General features: G+C 36.0%; 1 protein-coding gene across 1 annotated transcript in view; it reads left to right on the forward strand.

The window, feature by feature from the left end:
* The window catches only part of LAMA1 (laminin subunit alpha 1), a 97,103-nt gene that overhangs the window by 61,112 nt on the left and 14,569 nt on the right, over nt 1-21,422 (forward strand). The window contains exons 30-48 of the mRNA XM_041399219.1: nt 628-749; nt 1,630-1,716; nt 1,961-2,154; nt 3,140-3,282; nt 6,201-6,299; nt 7,271-7,382; nt 7,545-7,707; nt 10,135-10,345; nt 10,575-10,691; nt 10,787-10,950; nt 11,548-11,690; nt 12,880-12,969; nt 14,066-14,182; nt 15,612-15,794; nt 16,079-16,233; nt 18,043-18,186; nt 19,557-19,690; nt 19,853-20,003; nt 20,516-20,640. Of these exons, the coding sequence (XP_041255153.1) occupies nt 628-749; nt 1,630-1,716; nt 1,961-2,154; nt 3,140-3,282; nt 6,201-6,299; nt 7,271-7,382; nt 7,545-7,707; nt 10,135-10,345; nt 10,575-10,691; nt 10,787-10,950; nt 11,548-11,690; nt 12,880-12,969; nt 14,066-14,182; nt 15,612-15,794; nt 16,079-16,233; nt 18,043-18,186; nt 19,557-19,690; nt 19,853-20,003; nt 20,516-20,640 (2,654 nt within the window). The remainder of the gene's footprint in view (nt 1-627; nt 750-1,629; nt 1,717-1,960; nt 2,155-3,139; nt 3,283-6,200; nt 6,300-7,270; nt 7,383-7,544; nt 7,708-10,134; nt 10,346-10,574; nt 10,692-10,786; nt 10,951-11,547; nt 11,691-12,879; nt 12,970-14,065; nt 14,183-15,611; nt 15,795-16,078; nt 16,234-18,042; nt 18,187-19,556; nt 19,691-19,852; nt 20,004-20,515; nt 20,641-21,422) is intronic.

The following is a 21,422-nucleotide window of genomic DNA, read 5'->3' on the forward strand; positions in this document are numbered from 1 at the left end:
ATTGTGTTTTTAATACCAATTTAGTGTTTTAATATTATGTTGTGTTAACAGCACTGGTTATTGGTCAGTACTCTTGACAAATAAAATGTAGTGTCTGTTAATCCTAACTGTGGATAGTCCTCAGCATTTGCTGAAATACTGAAACAGAAAAAACAGGTATTCTGTTTAATTTTTCCTTTTTGTTTGTTTCTTTGTTTCTTTTGTTTAGATTTTTTGTTTTAGGGGTTTTTTTTTTACAATTTTTTTTGTTTTGTACTGTGATGTCCTGACCTGAATTGATTAGTAGTTGCAAAAATACATAGACTTTATGGAAATTTAAAAAAGAAATTAGATCAGCCTTCCTGAAGGGGCATTCACATAAGAGAAAATATCCTGGCATTCTGTTTGCATAAAAAGTTTTTTCACTCAGAGAATGCTGGCCAGGGGGTAGTGACATGTAGAGATCATTGCTGGAAACTGTACACGTGTTGATAAAGTAGATAAAGTTACTCCTGTTGTTTGTTGTTGTTTTAAACATAGTGACATGTAGAGATCATTGTTGGAAACTGTACACATGTGTTGATAAAGTAGATAAAGTTACTCCTGTTGTTTGTTGTTGTTTTAAACCATCTGAATTTTCTGTCTCAGGACTGCAGAGATAACACAGTTGGTGACCACTGCAGTGCTTGTGCCCCAGGCTACTATGGGAAAGTGACTGGATCTGCCAATGACTGCTCTCCTTGTGCCTGTCCCAGAGCCAACCCTGCCAGGTAACCAGAACTTACCAAATCCACTGTAAATTTATCATTCCCATTTCTTGTGTTGTTTGTCTGATCTCCTACTCCTTCTGCTGCTCCTACACTATGACAGTAGAGGCTGGTTACTGTTACGTGTCCTTAATTTTTAGACATTTGAATGCTGCCTATTTTTATTTAGTAAAGGGAGCTTGCATTCTGAGCTGTACTAGTAACTCTATGAAATTTTAAAATAAAAAGGTTAGAAAAAAAGATTTTTTTTCTCTAAGACTGTAACAGATACATAGACTGTTTTATAGATAGTTGACTAAGTTGCTGTGACATTTGTTTAGCATCAAATGTGAGTCTCTTTCTTCATTTGGAGAACAGTACTTTTGTATTTACAAAGATTCAGGCCATCCCCACTCAATGCAGGAACTTTTCCTGAGATCAGTTCAAGGGGAAGAACAAATACTCTTTTGTCTGAAATTTTCACATCTGCTTGTTTGGTAGAGGAACAGTTAACTTTGTATTTTGAAAAACAAAATTCTGTACAGGTTGGGGTTTTTTTGGAAGCTTAAGAAGCATATTTGTTGTTTGCTTTTGTATAACGGAGTCAGAATGAGAATCTGAGTCTAGCGATTCTGGTGTCTTCATGCAAGTCTCAGTTACATGCATTAGCCATATCATGCTTACATTGTCTTACCATTTTTCAGAGGAAGGCCATAATGTGTTCTAGCATGTTCTGCAGTAATGGAGCTGCACTGGGAAAACAAACTTAATTAATTTAAAGTACAAATTCAAGAGAAATGCTATGAGATTAAGCAGAAAGTGCTGTTGCTTCCAGTATTTAACCTGTGGCTTTGTATGGTCTTTTGTTTATATGATAGCAGGTATTTGTTTATCCTTCCCCTAGTTTTAGTCCCACTTGTGTCCTGAAAGGTGTTCATGATTACCACTGTGATGCCTGTCTCCCAGGATATGAAGGACAGTACTGTGAAAGGTGAGTTACAATTGATGTTCCAATTTATTCCCAACTCCCCAGAGCAGTTTGGTTAATATGAGCCATACGTGCACTCAGATTATTCAGTGTTCCTAAATAAGCGTATAAATGAGCGCTCAAGGACTTGGGGTGATTTGCTAGTTACTGTTGAGCTATTAATAACAAACCCAAGCTGTTACTAAATGTAACATCTGATGTCAGGATGAATACCCTGTGATGTTCAGCGTGCCATCCCTCCCTGTAGGTGCTCCCCTGGCTACTACGGTGCCCCTCGGCTCCCTGGTGGCAGCTGCCGTCCGTGCCAGTGTAATCCAGGCGGTTCCGTTCACGGGAATTGCGATGGTGCCACCGGGCAGTGTCCCTGCAAGCCAGGGGTGACGGGACAGCTCTGTGAGGAGTGTGAGCCGAGGCATCTTCTGCTGGAAGACGAGTGTGTCTGTAGGTGCTTTTCAAATTGTTTACTTTCAAATTGTTTACTTTACAAGGGGCTGAGGTCTGCTCCAGTGGTATTTATGTGCACATGGTTATTCCCTGGATGGGTTTATGATGCCAGGCCCTGTCCTTTCTGTGAAGGAAAGAAACCCTAACGACTTATTATTTCTGTAAAACAGAGAGGTTTGGAGAAGGTATTCTCTGGAGGTCTCATCCAAACTCAACCATTCTGTGAACACACAAGAAAATAAAGTAGGGATCATAACATCAGCCAAGCAGTTAATCCTTAAACTGGTTTATTTATTGTTACAAACAAGTTTAAAGAAAGAGAATTTTAAGACTTTTGCTGACTCTATAATATCTCATTTATTGCAAAATCTTGAATTCCTATGTTATTGACCCTTTGGATGTGAGGTTGCTGTAATAATACTTTTGGAATTATGCCAAGGTTTATAGGCATTCTCCACCAACAATAAGTTGTATTCCCCCAATAATTACTCTTGTAATTCTTTATGAGAGTGTAAGTAGCAGAAAGGCACATCTAGTGAAGCAATCTGCTTCTATAATGAATTGGGATTTGGAACTCTGGTTTTATTTTGTATAAATAAATTAAAAAATCTGAGAAATAAATGGAATTACAGGACTGTAGGCTAGAATTTCCTGTCTGCCATACCTGTTTGACTGAGTGGCTTCAACATGGATTTATTGCAAAATAGCTAAATAGGCTCAATAAGCTTATAATACAGCAAGCAGCTCAGTACTTAGCAGGACCAATAGGGCTCTAATGTGTGCTAACCTAAGAATGTGTTTGGAATAAGTTCACTCTTGGGCAAGAAGGGAAAGGCAAGACTACAAATCTGTCCATTCAGAGTTATTATACTTCATCACTCTTAACTCAAAAGATGAAGGCACGTACTGTCTAAATCAAAAGTGCAGTATTTTTTGTCTTCATCTTAATACTAATACCACTTCCTTAAAATTGTTTATTTAGCTTGTGATGACAACTGCACAGGAGTTTTACTAAGCAGTTTGGATAATCTCGATGAGGCCATGCTTTCAGTGAACCTCACTGGTATTGACCGTGTGCCTTATGGGATATTGTCAGAGTTGGAGAATGCAACACAGCATCTGAAGGTAAATGAACACATAAAGAGCAGAAATATTCAGTCACACTTTTAAAGCAAAATTTGCAGCCACCCACAGGTGCTAGTAATTTGACAGAAGGCCTTCTGAAGTTCATAGCTGGAAAATGTGTTAAGTGATACAGATTAAGACCATTAAGTTTGCTATGGAAATATACCTTAAGTTATTTTCCTGCCTCTATAAGTTTCTTTTCATCTATTGCACTGGCATTTAAATAAATGGATTAATAAATTTTTCAATCACCAATCAGATTTTCTGAATGTGCTGACATGTGCTTTGTGTAGATTATGGGCATTCTTAAGTCTGGCCAGCAAAGGGATTAACTTTCAGTGGTGAAATAGAAAGAGCAGACCAGGTCTTCTCCCTTTTTGGTCCCTTTGCTAAAGAGCTGCCATGGCACAGATTTAGAGGGTGTTTCCCTAGAGTTCCCTGGGTCCTTCCCTGGACTGGTATGCTGCTTTTCCGTTAGCAAAGGAGCTTGGGGTGCAGCAGTTTGCTTTCTTTTTGGCTGTGTGGCAGTCCAAGTGCTTTACTCTATCCTTCATCTCAGGACATTAAAGTCAGGTGGAATGTTTCAGTGTTGGACACTTCCAGACTGCTTGGGGCTAACTTCCCTTCAGCTCCTCCCTCCCCTTTGCTTAAACAAAGCATGAAATACCACTTTTTGTGATTGTAGAAGGTAATTTGTTGTTGCTGAGGAATAGGTTCATGTGGCCTCTGCACAAAACCACAGATAAACAGAATCCTCCCTGCTTCATGGCTACTAAAAATAAGCACATTTATTGGTAAGAGTCTTCTCAGCAACAGTCAAGCAGACAAGCTCTGAGTCAGAAACAAAGCTATTTTCTTTGTATTTCACCATATCACAAGAAAATCAAAATAATGTGAGTCTTTTTGTGCTGCCAAATTCAGCAAAAGAAAATGTTGAATTATTTCTTCTATTCAAGATATAAGGTAGCATGAGTTCCGATCAGTGTACTTCAAAACGTTAATAGTTACAATAATTGATGGCAAACTTGATTAAATTACATGTTTATGCTTCAGCAGAGGTACTCTTACCCTTTCATTTTAGTTGCTAACGTTTTAGTTTGAAAGCTTCAGTTATGCTTCCCTTCCTTTATGTCCTAAGGCTTAAGTGTACTGAACTATTGTAATACTTCAAGGATACAATTCACTTGCTTTCTATAATTAGTTTGTGTTTGCATAGGAACACCATCATCTTGTACCTGGAAACATTATTCATATGTAGTTTTTATTGAGCACGTTATTGCAAGGAAAAGTCAAATCTTATGTAAAAATAAGGGCAGTTTAAATTTCTACTTACTTCTTAAGTTTAACTTTCTTAACTACAATAAGTTTATAGTAAGTTCACCTTAACTACTTAAGTAAGCTTCTACTTTCTTCTTACTTTTTAAGTTTTAGTATATACATTTTTTCAATATTAAATTTAAATCAAAGCCAGATGTAACTTTCTTGGAAGTAGGGTGCTTAAAGTGATATAAAACTTCTTGTGACTCATGTAATTTCATTTATGTTGGGCCACAGTGTTTTTTAAACAGCTTACTTGTGGGGGTAAGTTGATAGTCTTTTAATTTTTCTCTGTTTGGAAGCAGGTATTTCCCTTTTTATGGATTTTTAAAGATTACCTTGCCTTTTGCCTTGTACCAAAGAAACTCTGGCTGGAGGCCAGAAGATCCCCAAGGTTATTTCTGTGATTTACAGATCCTCCCAGAAGGGCTGTCCCCTCACCGTGTTACCTCTGCCTCATGCTGGTAGCTCAGGAACTTGAGTACTTCATCTTTTCTCTACCTTTCTGTGGGTTCTTCATTAATGACGACGTTATAACACTATCAAGTCCACTCCTCGTTGCTTCTGCACCTCCAGTCCATTGAAAGACTTCAGTAGTTCTGTTTTTCTAGTTAAAGCCTCCTGATTTTACCTAAACTTGGTTGCTGTCCCGTCCTGCTTTTTTGAACTAGGCTTTTAAAGAAACCTGCTGGGCTTTTAAGGCTTAAGAGCTTTAGCTTTCTCTTTCACTTGTTTTTCATGATGAGGAAAAGTGAAATTTGAAATTTCCATTTGACACAAGGCTATTGGATACTACTGTCTATTACTTCTTAAAAAATTTGGATTTTACTTTTTATGTGTGTGTATATATACATATGTATATATATGTGCATGTACATATATGTGTGTGTGTGTGTATATATATATATTATTATGGTATTTATGATGATTGGCTCTGAAACATCTGAAATCTAAAAATAACCTTTCCTAGACTTGCTTTCCCTGTAAGAGATGCCCTAAGTTTCTTTAGAGAAGTGGTATCCTGTTGCAGGCCTTGACTGTATCAAATATAGTAGACTTGGGTACAATCACAATGATATTGCTGTATGAAGCATGTTTGAGGTGACCTTGAAGGCAAATACAGCCTATTATTCTTTCCCATTGACAAAGGGACCTACAGGACTGCTGATCTCCAGGGTCATCGTCACAGATGCATCCTAGTGCAGCTGTTCTTACAGGACCATTTGCTGAAATGATAGCAACTATGGTTCTGGATGAAATATTTAATTTGAAGGGCCTTGGAACTCCTCAAAGTAGTTTATTTGGTAGCTCAGACTGTTGTGAAATTGAGAATCAGGAATGCAGAACTGCTGCTTCCTTCCTTTTTACTCAATTAAAAATATAATGTGGCTGGATTCTTGCTTATTTAAAGAAATGGTACATGGTGTTGCATGAACTGTATGTATGTAATTAATTTACATCATCTTGTGTGCTTTGAAAATCAGTCCTTTCAAACATATAAAAAATCTAAATAGCGTGCATATTTATTTTCTTCCCAACTTTTCTGGACCTGCAACAAAGTCTTCAAATTACAATGAGCTGTCACTTCTCATTTCTTATAGAGGTCTATAGTTCCTAGAGAAGACCCAACTTACTCTTTAGATACAACAAAAGAAAATCTTCTGAATTTATCAGGAGGAATTGATTACTTGCATGAAGAGGTAGGTGCTGACTTCTTTATTCTTAGCCTATCTGGAGAAATTGAGATTTCATGGCATAATTGCAGAATGCTAGAGATTTGTTCAGAAATTACTTAAAATCTATAGAGTTCAGTGAAAGAATTCAGTCCACGCTGTAGTCTTCCTGAAAAGGGGAGTTAATTGCTTTGTGGAAATCTTCTGCAAATGACAGTGGTTTATGATATTGTCCAGGAGATTTACATGATTTCTATTAAAGTTAAAAGTTTTTTAGCACTGTGTTCATTTAATGTCCTAAAACTGGAGAGAGTGAGTTACTTTCTTCTCATTGGTTTTCATATGGGAAGGTAGTTAAAAGTTATGTCATAGCTGAATGTTCACCAAAAAGTCCTTGATACCTGTAGTATTGTGTTTAAAATGACCTCAGGAGAAAAAAATCTGTTAAAGACTCACAGGAAAAATAGACAATATCTGTATTCTTTATCCAGTCTTAACAGGAAAATAATTGTAGGTAGGCCATATACCATAGTACTTCAGCCGTTAGATCTCATTTACTGAACAAATGTTCTTATAATTTTCTGGCCATGTATAGAGAATCTAACCCGGGGCTTCCACTGAGTGTTGTTATTGTATTGCATTAATATTGATGTATCCAGAACAGTGATTTTCTTAACAAACATTAGTTATACCTAAAAAAATTATATAATATTTACTTAGTTAAAGAAATAGCTTTGCTAATTATGAGCTTACTGATTATGGAAATAATTGATAACTCTGATCTGAGAGTCTGGAACTTTAAACACAATTAAGGCATCTGCAAGGATGGAAGCATCAGATATGTAAAGCAGTTAGATTTACCTTACCACAAAGCATTGTTTCCTTAAACTAAAATATTCTCAATATTAAGAAAATAAGCATAAAAACCATAGACAAGGGTCAGGAATTAATCATTGTTTTAGGAGAAATGTCAAATATAATCTCTGATTTTATTCTAGACAACCCGATTTTTGAAAAAAGCTCAGCAACTTGACACAATGACTCAGAAAACCAGGAATAAAAGTCAAGAACTGACTGGCTTTATTGACACAGTGCATACAACCATCAAAGGTATCCTGTTTTTAAGATATTCCCCTTTCTTTACAAAATTTAGTAAGAGTATATCATTTGCAACTCTTAAATGAAAAATGCTACTGTTTGCACAGGGGATTCAAATATGTTCTTTTTTTTTTTTTTTAATGGTATGACTGAATTGTTTATTCTCCTACTCAGTGCTTGCTGAAGTTGCTTTGTCACTAAATGAAACACTGGGCCTGGATCTGCCACTGTCAAATGCTGCATCTCAGAGCCTGCAGGATGATATTTCTGCCCTTTTGGATGCATTGCGCAAGAAGGATTTCGTTCAGCAGCACCATAATGCTACCACAGTCCTAAAGTAAGCCTGTTCTACCAAAAAACTTGATTTCACATATGTGTCTGCCATGCAATACTGCTGTTTTGAAGAGATATCTGAAGAAACATTTTGCCATAATAAGTGGCAGTGTGATAGTTAGCCCAGGTGGAGCTGTGTGAACTTTGCTTTGAAGTTACACAATTTGGTGATACTTGGTCATCCCACATGATACAAATCAATAATAAAGTGTTTTGAAAAAATCAACAGTAAAGTCTGTTAACTTGGATGTGATACAAAATTCCCTTGCAATAATTCAAAAGACTCAGCGATTTCAGATTCTTTCAGATCTGACCTTAATACACATCTGTGTTTTGGCTGAAAACTGTCTCAGTCAATTGCAAGCCCAGGACATGCCAGACCTGCTGAAGGACATGACAATTGATTGTCACTGGATGATTTCAGATTCTTTCAGATCTGACCCTAATACACATCTGTGTGTTGGTTTTGGCTGAAAACTGTCTGTCAATTGCATGCCAGACCTGCTGAAGGACATGACAATTGATTGTCACTGGAATATGTGATACAAAGATCTGCAAATAAAACCAAGGCATTTTTGAAAGCATTCTGAGCCATTGCTTAGGACTGTATTCTGTTGTTGTGATTTGTCCCCATTTGAAGGCTATTTTGAAACTGCTTTTATAGTCACTATTAGTGCTTATTACCAGACTTGGCAAGACAAAAAAATTACTGTTCCAAAAGTCAGCAAATTTTTTTGTTCCACTTTCAGAAATACTAACTAATGCTATATCACACCAAAACCTGTGGGAATGTAAACACTGGCTTCAGGGACAAGGATAGATCAGAGTAGAATATTTCTGAAAATTTGACTTTTTTTTATAAAGTGCTTTGGATTAAGCAGGATAGGGTGTTTGTCTTGGTAGCATGTCTCATTTTGTTCAGCAGACTCTTCTGCTGAATATAGAACTATATAGAAACTACACAGACATGAAAATGGACCAGAAATGTACCATTTATTCTTATTAGTAACTTCAAATATGTCTCCAGGTGTGTTGTTCCATAGTAACAAAATGTTCTGACTTTCAACATCAACAGCTTTTGAGCTGTTACAGAAGGTGTTTGCAAATTAACTTTTTCAATTATACTCTCTGTTGAAATTTCTGAAAGCACTCTGATAAGGTCCCTTTGACAGATTGAAGAAGAGAGCTAATAAGTTCTATAAGGTTGTTTGCTCTGCAGAATTTCTTAAGAAATGCAGCTGTAAATTCAAAAATTATTTAAATAAGCAGCTTGTTAGTCTGTATTTTAGGGGAGTAATGTTGCTTCACAGTGAACTGAGTTTGTGATAACATACTTTGGGCAACATTTATAACTGAGGTCTCCACACATTTGCCCTGAAAGGCAAAGGCCTTTCATTGACAGACAATTTGGAATATAACCTTTTTACTCTATGCTGAAACAGAAGCCATTATTGACTTGTAAAATACTTCAGATCTTGTAACTTTTTAAAGGCTGTGGGTTCTGATTGAAGGGACTCTGAATTTTTAGTTTTAGGAAATACATGCAAATGCACATCTGTTGTTCAGCAAGAAAGCTGGAATGCATTTTGCTGTATATAACTGTGAAATAAACTAGGTTTATTTCTCTTTGGCTAAAGATCTATGTTATATGCACTCAGATTAACAAGGACAAACATTTATGTAAAAATATCATTTCAGGAGTTGCAATGTTCAGCATATGTGCTGAAATGAAGAGAAACAAAGGAATAGACTTTCAGGATAATTATAATTTCTGTTCCTTTAGTTCTGGAAAGTGTTCAAATGAGAAGCAAATATTCCCAAATAAAATAGCTGAAGCAAGAACAGCTGACAGATTTGGGAGAATTTAATATTTGCCTGATAATTTCTGTTGCTGATTAAAAATATAAGTGCAGAGATTGTTCATATCAGTTCATTTTAATAAGATTCTTTATTTTTATTTGATATTTAAACTTTTCTGGACTCTTGCATGTATGTCTTTCAGTTCTGGTCACTTGTTTCTTTCTAGTGCCAATCCTTGTAAATGATGTTTTGATCCTACATTCAAAATATGAATCACTACAATTAGGATATAGAGTACTCCCAGAGGAACGTTTCACAGATATTTTGATGTGGGCGGGTATGTCCCAAATTAAGTCCAAACAAATGTGATTCATACTCACCCCTTTTCTCTCTAGTCATTACATGCAAAGTTTATGAACTGTATTACTATCCTCTCCCCAGACAGTCATCATTTTGTGTGGTAAGAAGAATAACTAAACCACCATGTATGCTATTCTAGAAAAAATGGCAGACTTTAGTAAGAAGATGCATATAATTTGATTTCACATTACATCATTTTTCTTCTTAAGAAATCCATGCCTAAGTTCCTTCTTTGCTGGTTCTTTAAGTTCTGATTCCTCTCCTTTTTCAGAGCTGCAGAAAAGTTGTTGACCCAGGTTCAGAAAGAGTATTTCAAACCCCAGCAGGAACTTGCTGAACTAAAAAGGAATGCCAGCCAATTCTTATCAAAGCAGAGCAGCAGACTGCAGGATGCCCAGGACCTGGTGAACGAGGCACTCACTAACATCAATGAGATCCGTCGCTTGTTTCCTCTCATCTCCAGCAACCTGGCAGAGTTAAATGTAAGACTGGAGAGTCAGTGTTGCTGCATAAGAAATACCAAATATGTGATTGTGTTTAAAATCTGATATTTTACATTTTTAAACATATTTAAATGTTTTAATATATATGATATCTTAAAAATTTAAATGAAACCACACCCGTGTTTGAAAACAACAATATTATGTTATGTGAACTCATCAGTATAGCTGGCTTATCAGCCTACTATAAACCACTTGATTTATGCTATAGGACAAAAAGCTAAAAATAAAGGAAGGTGAAGAAATCTCGACCATGCTCATTAAAGAAGGGAAGGTCCTACTGAATGATGCTGCTGCTGTTGCCCAAGATGTAAAGAACTCTACATTTGTAAGTCCTTAAGTTTTAACATCCTCTTAGAGACTCTCAAGTTTATTTTGCTAGTACTAGTGAAACAAAAATAAAAGAGAAATATTTTTTTGCAGAATGTGGAAGTGCACCAGAATGGGTTGGTCCTGTGGAGCACCAAACTGCGACATCACGTGGATGAGCTGGTGATGCAGATGTCTGTGAGAGGAGTGCTTGACTTGGTATACAGAGCTGAGGAACATGCCACCCAGTTCCAAAGACTTGCAGATGCACTAGAGAGGTGATCAACTCAAGGATTACAAAATTATGAGGTTTACATTAGTGTCATGTAAACACTAGACGTAACTCACTAAACTAATTCCCTGCCCATGTTTTCAAAACAGAAAATTTTGCTTGGAGTAACATTAAGCAATTCTTGACCTCACCACAGCTAGATAAATTCAATAAAGCAAAATTTAATATAGATTAGATTTCAGATGCTTACAATTTCATCCTAGATCCTGTATCTGTACTTAGCTTTTGAGTTTCAGATAGGGGCTTATTTCTGTTCTGTTTAGGCAATACGATTTGTTTGTTTTAAGGGTCTTTATAAATTGAAAAAATTAACATAAGCAAAGGGGAACAAAACAGGAGAAAAAAATAGAGATGGATGGAACAGCAACTAACAAAATAGAAAAAAAGCCCTGTAATTGAAAACCTTTTAACCTTTTAACAGTTCAGAATAATGAATTGAAAGCCCCTTATGCAACACTGGGCAAGGTGTGCTCATTTTTTTCAGAATGCATCATGTATTCTGGAAAGATGTGCATGTTGTAATTGAAGACATGGAACTCACTGCTTGATTGAAAACAGGATTGCTTGTTAATTGTCTTTTCAGTGACCTTTCCAGAGTAAGAAATGTGACTCTGAACACAACTGCTGCTATCTACACTCACTCCAGCGTTCAAAGTGTGATTGAAAGAACAGAAAGTTTGGCAGATGATGCATCTAGAGTTGTGAGTGGCCCCTTGGATTTAGTAAGTATCAAAATTAGTACTTTAATTTATGCCTGCCCCTTTCTCATTTAGGAATATTTGTTCTAATTGTTTCTGCACTTGCTGAAATCTTGAGTCTTTTTGATGGAGGCATGTCCTTGATGGCAGTCTGTCCTACCAGCTAGTAGGTACTGTATCCTGAATCCCTACTTCAAGGCAGTAATGACACCACATCTCAAGTTCTGTTTACCTTGCTTTTCTCTCTGCCACAGTACCATTTTCCCTTTGTTTTGTTTGCTTTTTAATGTCTAATGCATGTTTAGCTGGACTGGACTTGATTCTATGAGGGTTTGTATCAGGCATCTGACATGTATTCCTGTAGAGCTTAAATTCCCAAACCTCTAGTGCTCCCTTCCACCTTTGGAATTATTCAATGATCTCCTTATTTGACCTATTCATTTTCAACTTCTATCTGGATATTCCCAACCACAGCTACTTTGCTTAGTAGGGGACATTTCATAACAAATGTATGTTTGTGTCTCATCTACCATCCCTCTGCCTTCACAGATTATCAGATTATTATTGAAACAGTAGGTTAGAGAGACCAGACGAGCTCCCAGTCTGATATTAAGAGTTTCCCATAATTTTATTTCCCCCTCACATGTCTTTGTCATGCACATTATAGCTGCACAAGCAAATGTGTGAGAATGCATTTACATGACAGTGATCAAAAAAGTGGACATTGTTTTGTGAGCTTGTATGTTTTTGTATAGCACTCTGTCTTATTAAAGTTGTCTACAGCATGAATCCTTCAAGGTGTTTTTCCAGGTTTGTTCAGTTGGAGAAAGCTAAAAGAATGCCTCTAAGAATGTGATTTTGAAATATCTCACTTTAAATTGCTCAGTGCTGGAAATTTTGAATTAGATCTGGAATTAGAATTTCCAAGAGACAGTATCAAATCACTAGCAGAATTGAAACTAAATTTTTTTAGGTTTTCTTTCATAGTCATTTTTTTTTTATTATTGAATAAAAAGACACTCAATGTCTCATTCTTGAATAAAGGATAACAACTTGTATTATTTTTAATGGATGCTTAATAAGGTAATGAATAGAATATCTCATAAATAACAAGAATGTTCAATAACTTTATGTAGGGGTCTGCAAATACTTAAATGTTTTCAGTTGAATTTCTGTTTTTCATATGTGGCAACTTAATGTCTGTGTTTTTTAGCCAGAGGAGTCTTTCAGTCTTCTGGGAAAAGAAACTCTACTGCTTAGCTCCAAATTTCAGAATGAAGCTAAAAATCTGAAGAAAAAAAGTGATGGTCAGTTCTGTAGAATTCTTATTTGTGCCTCTATTTCTTTTCCCCATTTTCTGTTTTGTGCTGCTTTTTTATATGTAGTTTATTATTTTTTTAAATGAGTGTAAGCTAAGGTGTATATATATATATATATATATATATATATATGACTATGTACATATTATCATTATACAATTAAGATTATGTTTTGTGGATTCTCATAGTATTTTCATTTTTTGGGTAAGAATAAAATTTTTCTCTGTAAACATTTAAAATTTGGCCTTCACTATACACCATTTACATATAAGCAGGTCTTGCAGTGGCTGTTTTTCCAAAAAAATTAATTTTAATTTTAATTAAATCCTGATCCTTTTTATTTGTTCCTGCTGGACAGCTAAAATACAGAGAAAAGCTGAAGTTCTTTGTCTCCATAAACTCAAAAATACTTTTGGTTTTTCTATTATTCCAAGGCAAGGCATTGAACCTTGATACTAGTAAGGCATTGAAGTCTATACCGTGAAAATTCAAAAGCATTTTTAACAACGGCTTTGTGTAGGAGCAGAAGGAAACCCTAAGTTAAATTTTGGACAAAATTGGACAGAAAGGGAATGTTTCACAGAGATAAACTGTAATTGTAAAATAATGTTGTCTTGCAATACAGGTGGTTTACAAATATATATAAATAATATGTAATTCAGATGGACAGGATTACCTTTTTTTGTTCCTTCTATTCTGCATATTTTAATTTATAATGAGAGGATTCTGCAAACAGATCACAAATATATACAGAAAAAAGCCACTTCTTTGGCTCCTGTTAGATAACATAAAACATGAAGAACACTGTAGAAAATATTAGAGTTCACAATCATGGAATAATTTTAATTTATAGCCATTTCCTTGCTCTGTTTGTAGCCATTAAGTCTCCTGGAATTGGCCAAAAAGGGTAGCTTTGAACAGAGCAGTGCCCAGAGCAGCTTATCTATTTATACTGCATTCCTGTTTGTAAAACGCTCTTTCTGTTGGGGGAAAAAAAAAAAAAAAGCTCCATTGATGAAATAAATGAATACTTTGGTTTTATGTGGGTTGGATTTGTTTATGTTCATGCTATTTCTTTCAACAGGACTTCTATTTGGATTGAATGGGTTGAACAAAAAGGTAGAAAAGATTCAGGAAAGTACTAATAAAATTGGCAACCAACTTAATGATTCTCTGTTGACATTCAGAGCATTGCATAACAGTAAGTGAAATTTTTACTGACATTCTCCTTATTACAGAACTCTCTAGTACAATTGTAATAAAACTCTGTTCATTATCTGATTGCAGAAAACTAGTAATAAACTATACTGGAGACTTCATTTAGCCTCCTAAATATTTTACATTCTTTTCAGTAAACCCATTAAACATAATTGGGTTATAGTATAAGGTCTGTAGTCTGATTCATATTTCACATTGCTGTGAATCAGGAGGGGCTCTGATAGAAATATAATTGCACTGATATGTAAGGAGAGTGAAGTTATAGAGTATTTAATCCCACATGCAGAGAAATTTACATATGGAACTCTGAGATTTCACTTTCTTTTCTGGCTTGTTTCAAAACAGTTTATATTAATCTATGAATTTTACTGCCTGCATGTAAATGTAAATTTTCTTGTTGTAAATGCAGACTTCATTTAATTGATTAAAATCTATTTTCTGTGCTTTTCTAAAATGAAAGCATTCCTCTTTTTTCCATCATTATTTTGAATAAAGGCAAGACTAAAGTTCATGGAAACTAATAGAGAAAATTATTTTAAAGTTGTGAATAAGAGGGTACAAAATACTTTGCCAATCTTAATAATGTGTTTTAAGTTAGAAAAACACTGATCAAGACCTCTTGCTAGTGTTGTTTGATTCTACTCTGAATCTGGATTAGAATGCTAAGTCCAAAGCCTCAAAATACCCATTTTGCAATTTAGAGACCTAATTCATGCTGAAGGGTAATAATAGTGATGATGTTACACTGGATATGAACTGCAGGATGCTATCTGCCACAAAGCTACACATTGAAAATGAAATCATTAAAATCGCAGGAGTGTTCTCCTTTACTCACAGCTTAACATTGTTTGATTTCAGCCTTGTTGTTACACTTCTTGAAGTTGTCTCTTTTTTTTTTCCCCTGGTCAGAGATTGATGGTGGCATTGCTCTCTGTGTAGAGAGTGGTGAAGGAGGATCCTTGGAGGTCTAACTCAGGCCTTTTTTGCCAGCTGCAGCCTCTTCCCACTCTTGTGGGCAGAGGGTGTAAGGGGCAGGCTGAGACTGGGGGTGGTGCTCTCAGTGTACAGGTGATTGTAGTCAAAACCAGACTGTGTAATAGAGCTTCTGCTTCACTGGCTTTGCATGGAGTCAAAACCTCAGTCTCAGACTAAGTTTCTCTGGGTTCCAACACTCATTTAGGGAACTTAAACACTGTGAGCCTGATGCATTCATACAAACTTCCCAATGAGATAGGCAGAATCAAGTTCCCTAAAGAAATAAAAATACAATTCTTACTATGACAGGAATGTAATTTACAGCATTCCTAGTATTTTGACTATATTTGTAGCTGCTGTTACAAAGCCAGGCATTTGTTAGTCACAAGAATGTATGAAAGTTTTGAATGTTTTTTGACCTTGGAACTGTGTTTCAGATGCCAGGAAACGCATGCTTGAAGTGAAAGAGCTGGCTGTGTCTGCAAACACCAGTGCTGTGGTGGATTTAAGTCACTTTGGGGAGTTCAGTCAAAAGCTAATGAATACATCTTCTACATTGTCCCAAGTTAATGACACTTTGAGGAAAACAAGTGAACTCATAATTGATTCATCAAAAGCTGGTAAGTCTGCTCTCTGGCAATGTCACTGCTAGACAGTGACAGAAGCAGTATTAATATTCAATTTTAACAGGCATTAAATAAGAGTCTGATGGACTGACAGTTTATTCCTAATTCAGTAAAAATATGCTAACTTTTAAAAAAAGTCCTCTTGAGAATTCATATGGGATGTATATCCCTTACAAATGTTAAAAGTTGCTGAAACCAAAATGATCACAAGCTGGCTACCTTGGCTAAGTATTTTAGCGATTTCACCCTGTTTCAACAATTCTTTTATGTTTCCACAGCACACACAGCTGAAAAACAAGTGAAAGAAGTTGAAGCACAAGCAAGTCTTTTATTGGATAGACTCAAACCTTTGAAAATGCTAGAGGAGAACCTGAACAGAAACCTGTCTGAAATTAAAGAACTTATCAGCCAGGCCCGCAAGCAGGCAGCATCTGTAAGTTCTATCATCCCAAACTTAAATGAATTTTCACCTTTAGCAGGGAGGTTGTTTGAGATAAGGAGCCTAAAATTTACTTTCAAGGTACCTGGTTGTTGCTGCGGAGTCTGAGTGAAGTCCAAAGAGCACTGACTGATGCTAAAATCACTCTGGCAACATTTTAAGGTTTTAGCATCAAGGTTCTTATTGCATTTGTGAGTTTGTCAGAACAGCCAGCTAGTAATTTATCTGCTATTTCCTCCTGTTTCCTATAAAAATAATGAAACATAGTATGCCAGAAAGCAGTCATGAGAGATGTTGATAAGAGACAAGTTGGATGGTACTGCTATTCTCTTTAGTACGAGATGTTAATTTTTGAGGTTATTTAGAGATTTGTGTGGGGTGCCCCATATAACATCAAGTACCATTACAAACTTGTTGTCAAGAGTGTTGATTCTATGAATAAACTTGCCATCTATGGCCTGTCACGTCCATATGTTCTTTGCAAGAAGAAGCTGACCATCCAGAGTACTTTAAAATACTGTACTTGTTCTTAAATATCTGCTTCTACCTTAAAGACAGAAAATGTGAATCAACTGTACTGTGGATCTCATTAGACTGTGAGAGAAATATGAAAATGACTTTGCAATGAGTAATTTTTGGTATGCCTTTGACATACTTGTGAATATGTTATTCTAAGGTTTAGGGAGATTTATTTATTTTTTTTTAAAGAAGGCACTCAGGTCTTTCTGCAAAGCTTCTTAATTATATGGTTATTGCTTCTCTGTCACAGTCTACTGAAGCTTAATGAATCCACTGCAAAAAAAAAAGAGAATGGTATTTTCTGAGGTGTCATAAGCCATAAAAGGTCCTGCAAGGTGAAAAGAAGTGTTAGCAAAATCCCATTTTCCAATTTCAGGAGAGTTTGTTCTGTTTGGTGTTTGGGGGGGTTTTGGGGGGGGGGCGGGGTTGGGATTGTATTTTTACAATCCCAATGTTAGATTGTATTTTTGTTTGGTCTTTTTTGTTGGTTTGTAACTTTTTGCTACCAAGAGAAGCTTTATATATCTGTGTCCAGATTCATGCATACACACACGTGTACTAGATGCATTTAGCAGTTACAGGTATATTCCATGAAGTTAAAGGAATTACGTGTTTTTTCTTGCTAAGATGGATTTTCTGTCAATATACTACCAAGCTGCTGGAAGTTTGGTTGCATTTAGCTTGGATCAATTTTTCATCACTTTACTAAACAGTGGTCTTAGGGATATGACAATAGGAATAATATTTATTTAATCTTTAAAAAGTTGAACTTTCCATAGATTCACGAATGTATTTTTTTAATATTGTGTAAACTGTTACAAATTTGAAATAACCAGAATTGTTGCAGACAGTCTCCTTCTTAATTATTTTAACAAAAAAAAATAATCTCCATATAGACTAGAAATGGTTTCCTTTATTTTAAAACATTTAGAATTTCTGCATCTTTATTTTCTGATATTATGACGTGGCTTTTTGCAGCTACATCATCTTCTGACCCAAGACTTATTGTTATTTTCTGAGGTATTTGAATAGTTTGTTTACTGATTCAAACCTCCCAATTGAGTGAGTGTAAGACAGATTTTATACTTTTCTATTGTGAATCTTTTTATTAAGTGATACCTAGAAGATTGCAGGAATCTAACCCAGGTATCAATACTTAGATTGCATGGAAGGATCTCAGCAAAAGGTTTGCATTTGTTGGTCAGAAGCTAAGTACATACTCCACAAATGAGTGCTGTGTATGCTGAGACTTGTTTAGACTCCATTTTCTTCTTGTCCCCCCAGATTAAAGTTGCAGTATCAGCAGACAGAGATTGCATTCGTGCCTATCAACCCCAAATTTCATCTACAAATTACAACACCTTAACACTCAATGTGAAAACTGCTGAACCAGATAACCTCCTTTTCTACTTGGGTAGCAATGGAAAGGTAAGTTTCTGGTGTGCATTTACTGAAGGTGATGGTAGTCAAAAGTTTTAAATTACTTTTAAAAGTTTTAAATATGCTTTTTCTTTGTGGGTTCTCTGCGTGATTTTTTACCTTTGTTTGGGTCAGGATTGAAGGCACTTGAGACTACAGTTCGCATTCATACTCAGGTGTTTATTGTTTCTTATCAGTGCTACAGCCTCACAACTGTGAGTTTTGTAGTCTTTCATTAATAAGGCACAAAATGGTTAACTTTCTCTTGTTATAAGGTCTTTTAAGGCTGAACTATCTAATTAAGAAATGATACTTAGATTATTTTTCCTTTTAACCTAATAACTGATCCCTTGAAGCCCTCAATGTGCACTATTCTGTTCAATTGCAAAGTATCACCCAAACCCATGAAGAAGGAGGAGGAAGGTAATGAAGAACAACTTGTCTCTGCCGTAAAACCTCCATCTTGTTTCATATTTATTTCTATATTCTAGAACACCAAACTCTAAGTTTTCTACTCTGTGATATTATACACTTCTAACTAACTACACACTCGTAATCTTAGAGGTGTTAATCAATTTTGGAAGCTTTCTCCACAGCCTCAGGTCAAATACAGTGTTCTCTTGCGAGTCTGTGCCTCTCAGCACAGACAGTTTGAAATTCTCAGCATCTAGGGTTCCAACATTTCTTACTTGATTTCAAACTAAGTAATCAAGTGAGGCCCCTTGCAGACAGATGTATTCACTAGGGGTGGAAATATTTTTGTGCCTTAGATGATTCCAGAGATTTTCAAAGGTAGACAAGGGAAGCACCAGGTTCCTTAGCCGCTGCCTCTTGGCCCTGTGCTGAAACTCCCCCTTCCTTTTCCTGTGATGTGCATTAACCACATGGAGTGCAACACCCCCTGTGATACTTACATATAGCGTGCTGGAATGCATCAAATGATCTGCTTTAACACAGCTAAACTTCTTGAAGCTGGCTCTCATGAGCATGGAGCATCCACCCACTTAGAAGAGAATGTGATGGCCACATTGCTCTCCACCTCATTCTCTCTGCAATCCCAAAAAGTGCACAGCTGTTAGTTCCTTGTGGCACACTATCATGGGATAGTACTTTTTCACAGACTAATAAGTGTATGTGTGCATGTATATGCATGTATATATATATATTTATATAAAGAAGACATTCAGCTACTATATAAAGAAGACATTCAGCTACTTGCATATAACTTCACTAGAAGTGAGTGAAAAGCCTGATTTTGCTAAACATCAACTCGTGTAATATGGGATATAGCGACATGAATCTGGAAAGACTTTCTCCATGTTACTGGTGAAAATACGCATTTGATAGCATGAATTAGAATAGGCCCTTCTGTTTTTCAGACGGACTTCCTGGCAGTGGAGATGCGACGTGGTAAGGTAGCTCTTCTTTGGGATTTGGGCTCTGGACCAACAAGAGTGGAATACCCTGATTTTCAAATCGACAACAACAAATGGCACAGAATACATGCCACCAGGTAATTAAAATGAGAAAGCCATACGTGTTGTACACAAAGCATCCACTGAGTTTTTCAGTGATGAGCTTTTTTGTGTCCTTAGAAGGAGAAGACAATTGTATGTATGTATTGATTAGGCCTGGTGATTTCTATGACTATTTATTAGTATTTGTTGTTTGGCAGGTTTGGAAAAACAGGTACACTCAGCATAGAGGAAATGAACTCCGATCAGAAGCCTTCACCTAAATCTGGAACCTCTCTGGGGACAGCCAGCATATTGGATGTTAACAAGTCAACCCTAATGTTTATTGGAGGACTTGGAGGACAAATCAAGGTTAAATTCTGAGATCAGCATTCTGTTAATAGTTTTGAACATATTTGAGAAATACTTTTTGTTAGAAGTAATTGCTTGATTTGGTTACTTCATCAAGAAATGCCAGGTACTCTGAGCATAAAGCAGAGATGCTGTAGGGTCTTCTTGTATCCTGAAGTTAATTTCCTGGGAAATTTTTGCATAAAGTTTTAACCAGGGCAGTCTGTGTGTGCATGTGCCATGTATAAACATTATCAAATGGTTTGGTTTCTTCTTCCATGGCAATTGTTATTCATGCCATGAGGAGTGTGTAAGTAGGTCAAGGACGTAGTTATTTTACTTTTTTGATGTACTAATCTGTCATTATTTCAATTATAATTGTTAATAGTTACACTAAAACATGTTGTTCTCCTATTATGATTTATATCTAACAAAGTTGAAGTTCAAGGAAAGCAACCGAGCAAAAAGTTTGCTGCATAATTTTCAGAGTACTCAACGTTAATTGTATTCATGAAATATTTATCTTCTTATAGAAATCACCTGCTGTTAAGGTGACCCATTTTAAAGGGTGCCTAGGAGAGGCATCCCTGAATGGCAAATCTGTTGGTCTTTGGAACTACGTAGAAAGAGAGGGCAAGTGCAATGGCTGTTTTGGAAGGTATTTTGTCTCACTCTCTTTTGTTTTTTTTTCAACTTGTTTAGAGTAATTTACATTTGTAATATTATATTTTTGTGTTAACTAAGCATATGGAGGTCAGACAAATTGCAGTATTTCACTGATCGTTAACTCACAGTCCTAGGCACATTAATCTCAACGTGTCAATGGTATCAAATAACTTCTTTGTATGGAATTTCAATTTTTGAATCACTTTTTTAGAGAGGTTTTATTGCTGCTCTCTATTTTGTGCATGGGAAATAGGGACTACTGGTGAACCAAAATACTGTGGAATCTTTACTTTTCAGTAGTTTTCTGTAAGACAGATTTATTTTTTCCTAGGGTAAGAAACAGTGTAAAGCAGTCTTATAAAAAAATTGATAGCAAAACTGTAGCCACTGAGCTTGGTGCCTTTTGCAGACTACTATTTTATGTTTAAGGAATAAAAAGAAATATGCTTGTCCATATTCCCTTTGCAGAATATTTCATGCAGAAACAGCAGAGGGTGCTGCTTGATTGTATGAGCTATTTTTTGCAAGTCTTGTACTGCAGGGAAAGGGGCTAATAGATCATGTATTGTAAGTGCAATTATGCAAAGCATTTTGAGAAATGGATGACATGTTTTAATTTAGAGGGTGTATACTGTAACAATTATTTTTCCCTTAGGAAATCACTGGGTTTGGCTTTCATTTTTTCATATAAGGGAAGAACACTTACCTTGTGTGCATCCTTCCCCATGGCTAAATTGTGTGTTGTGAGGTTAATGAAAGTGGCTGTTGGCTGGA

Source organism: Onychostruthus taczanowskii, unplaced genomic scaffold (genome assembly GCF_017590055.1).
Source record: "Onychostruthus taczanowskii isolate IOZ18803 unplaced genomic scaffold, ASM1759005v1 scaffold16, whole genome shotgun sequence".
Lineage (NCBI taxonomy): Eukaryota > Metazoa > Chordata > Aves > Passeriformes > Passeridae > Onychostruthus > Onychostruthus taczanowskii.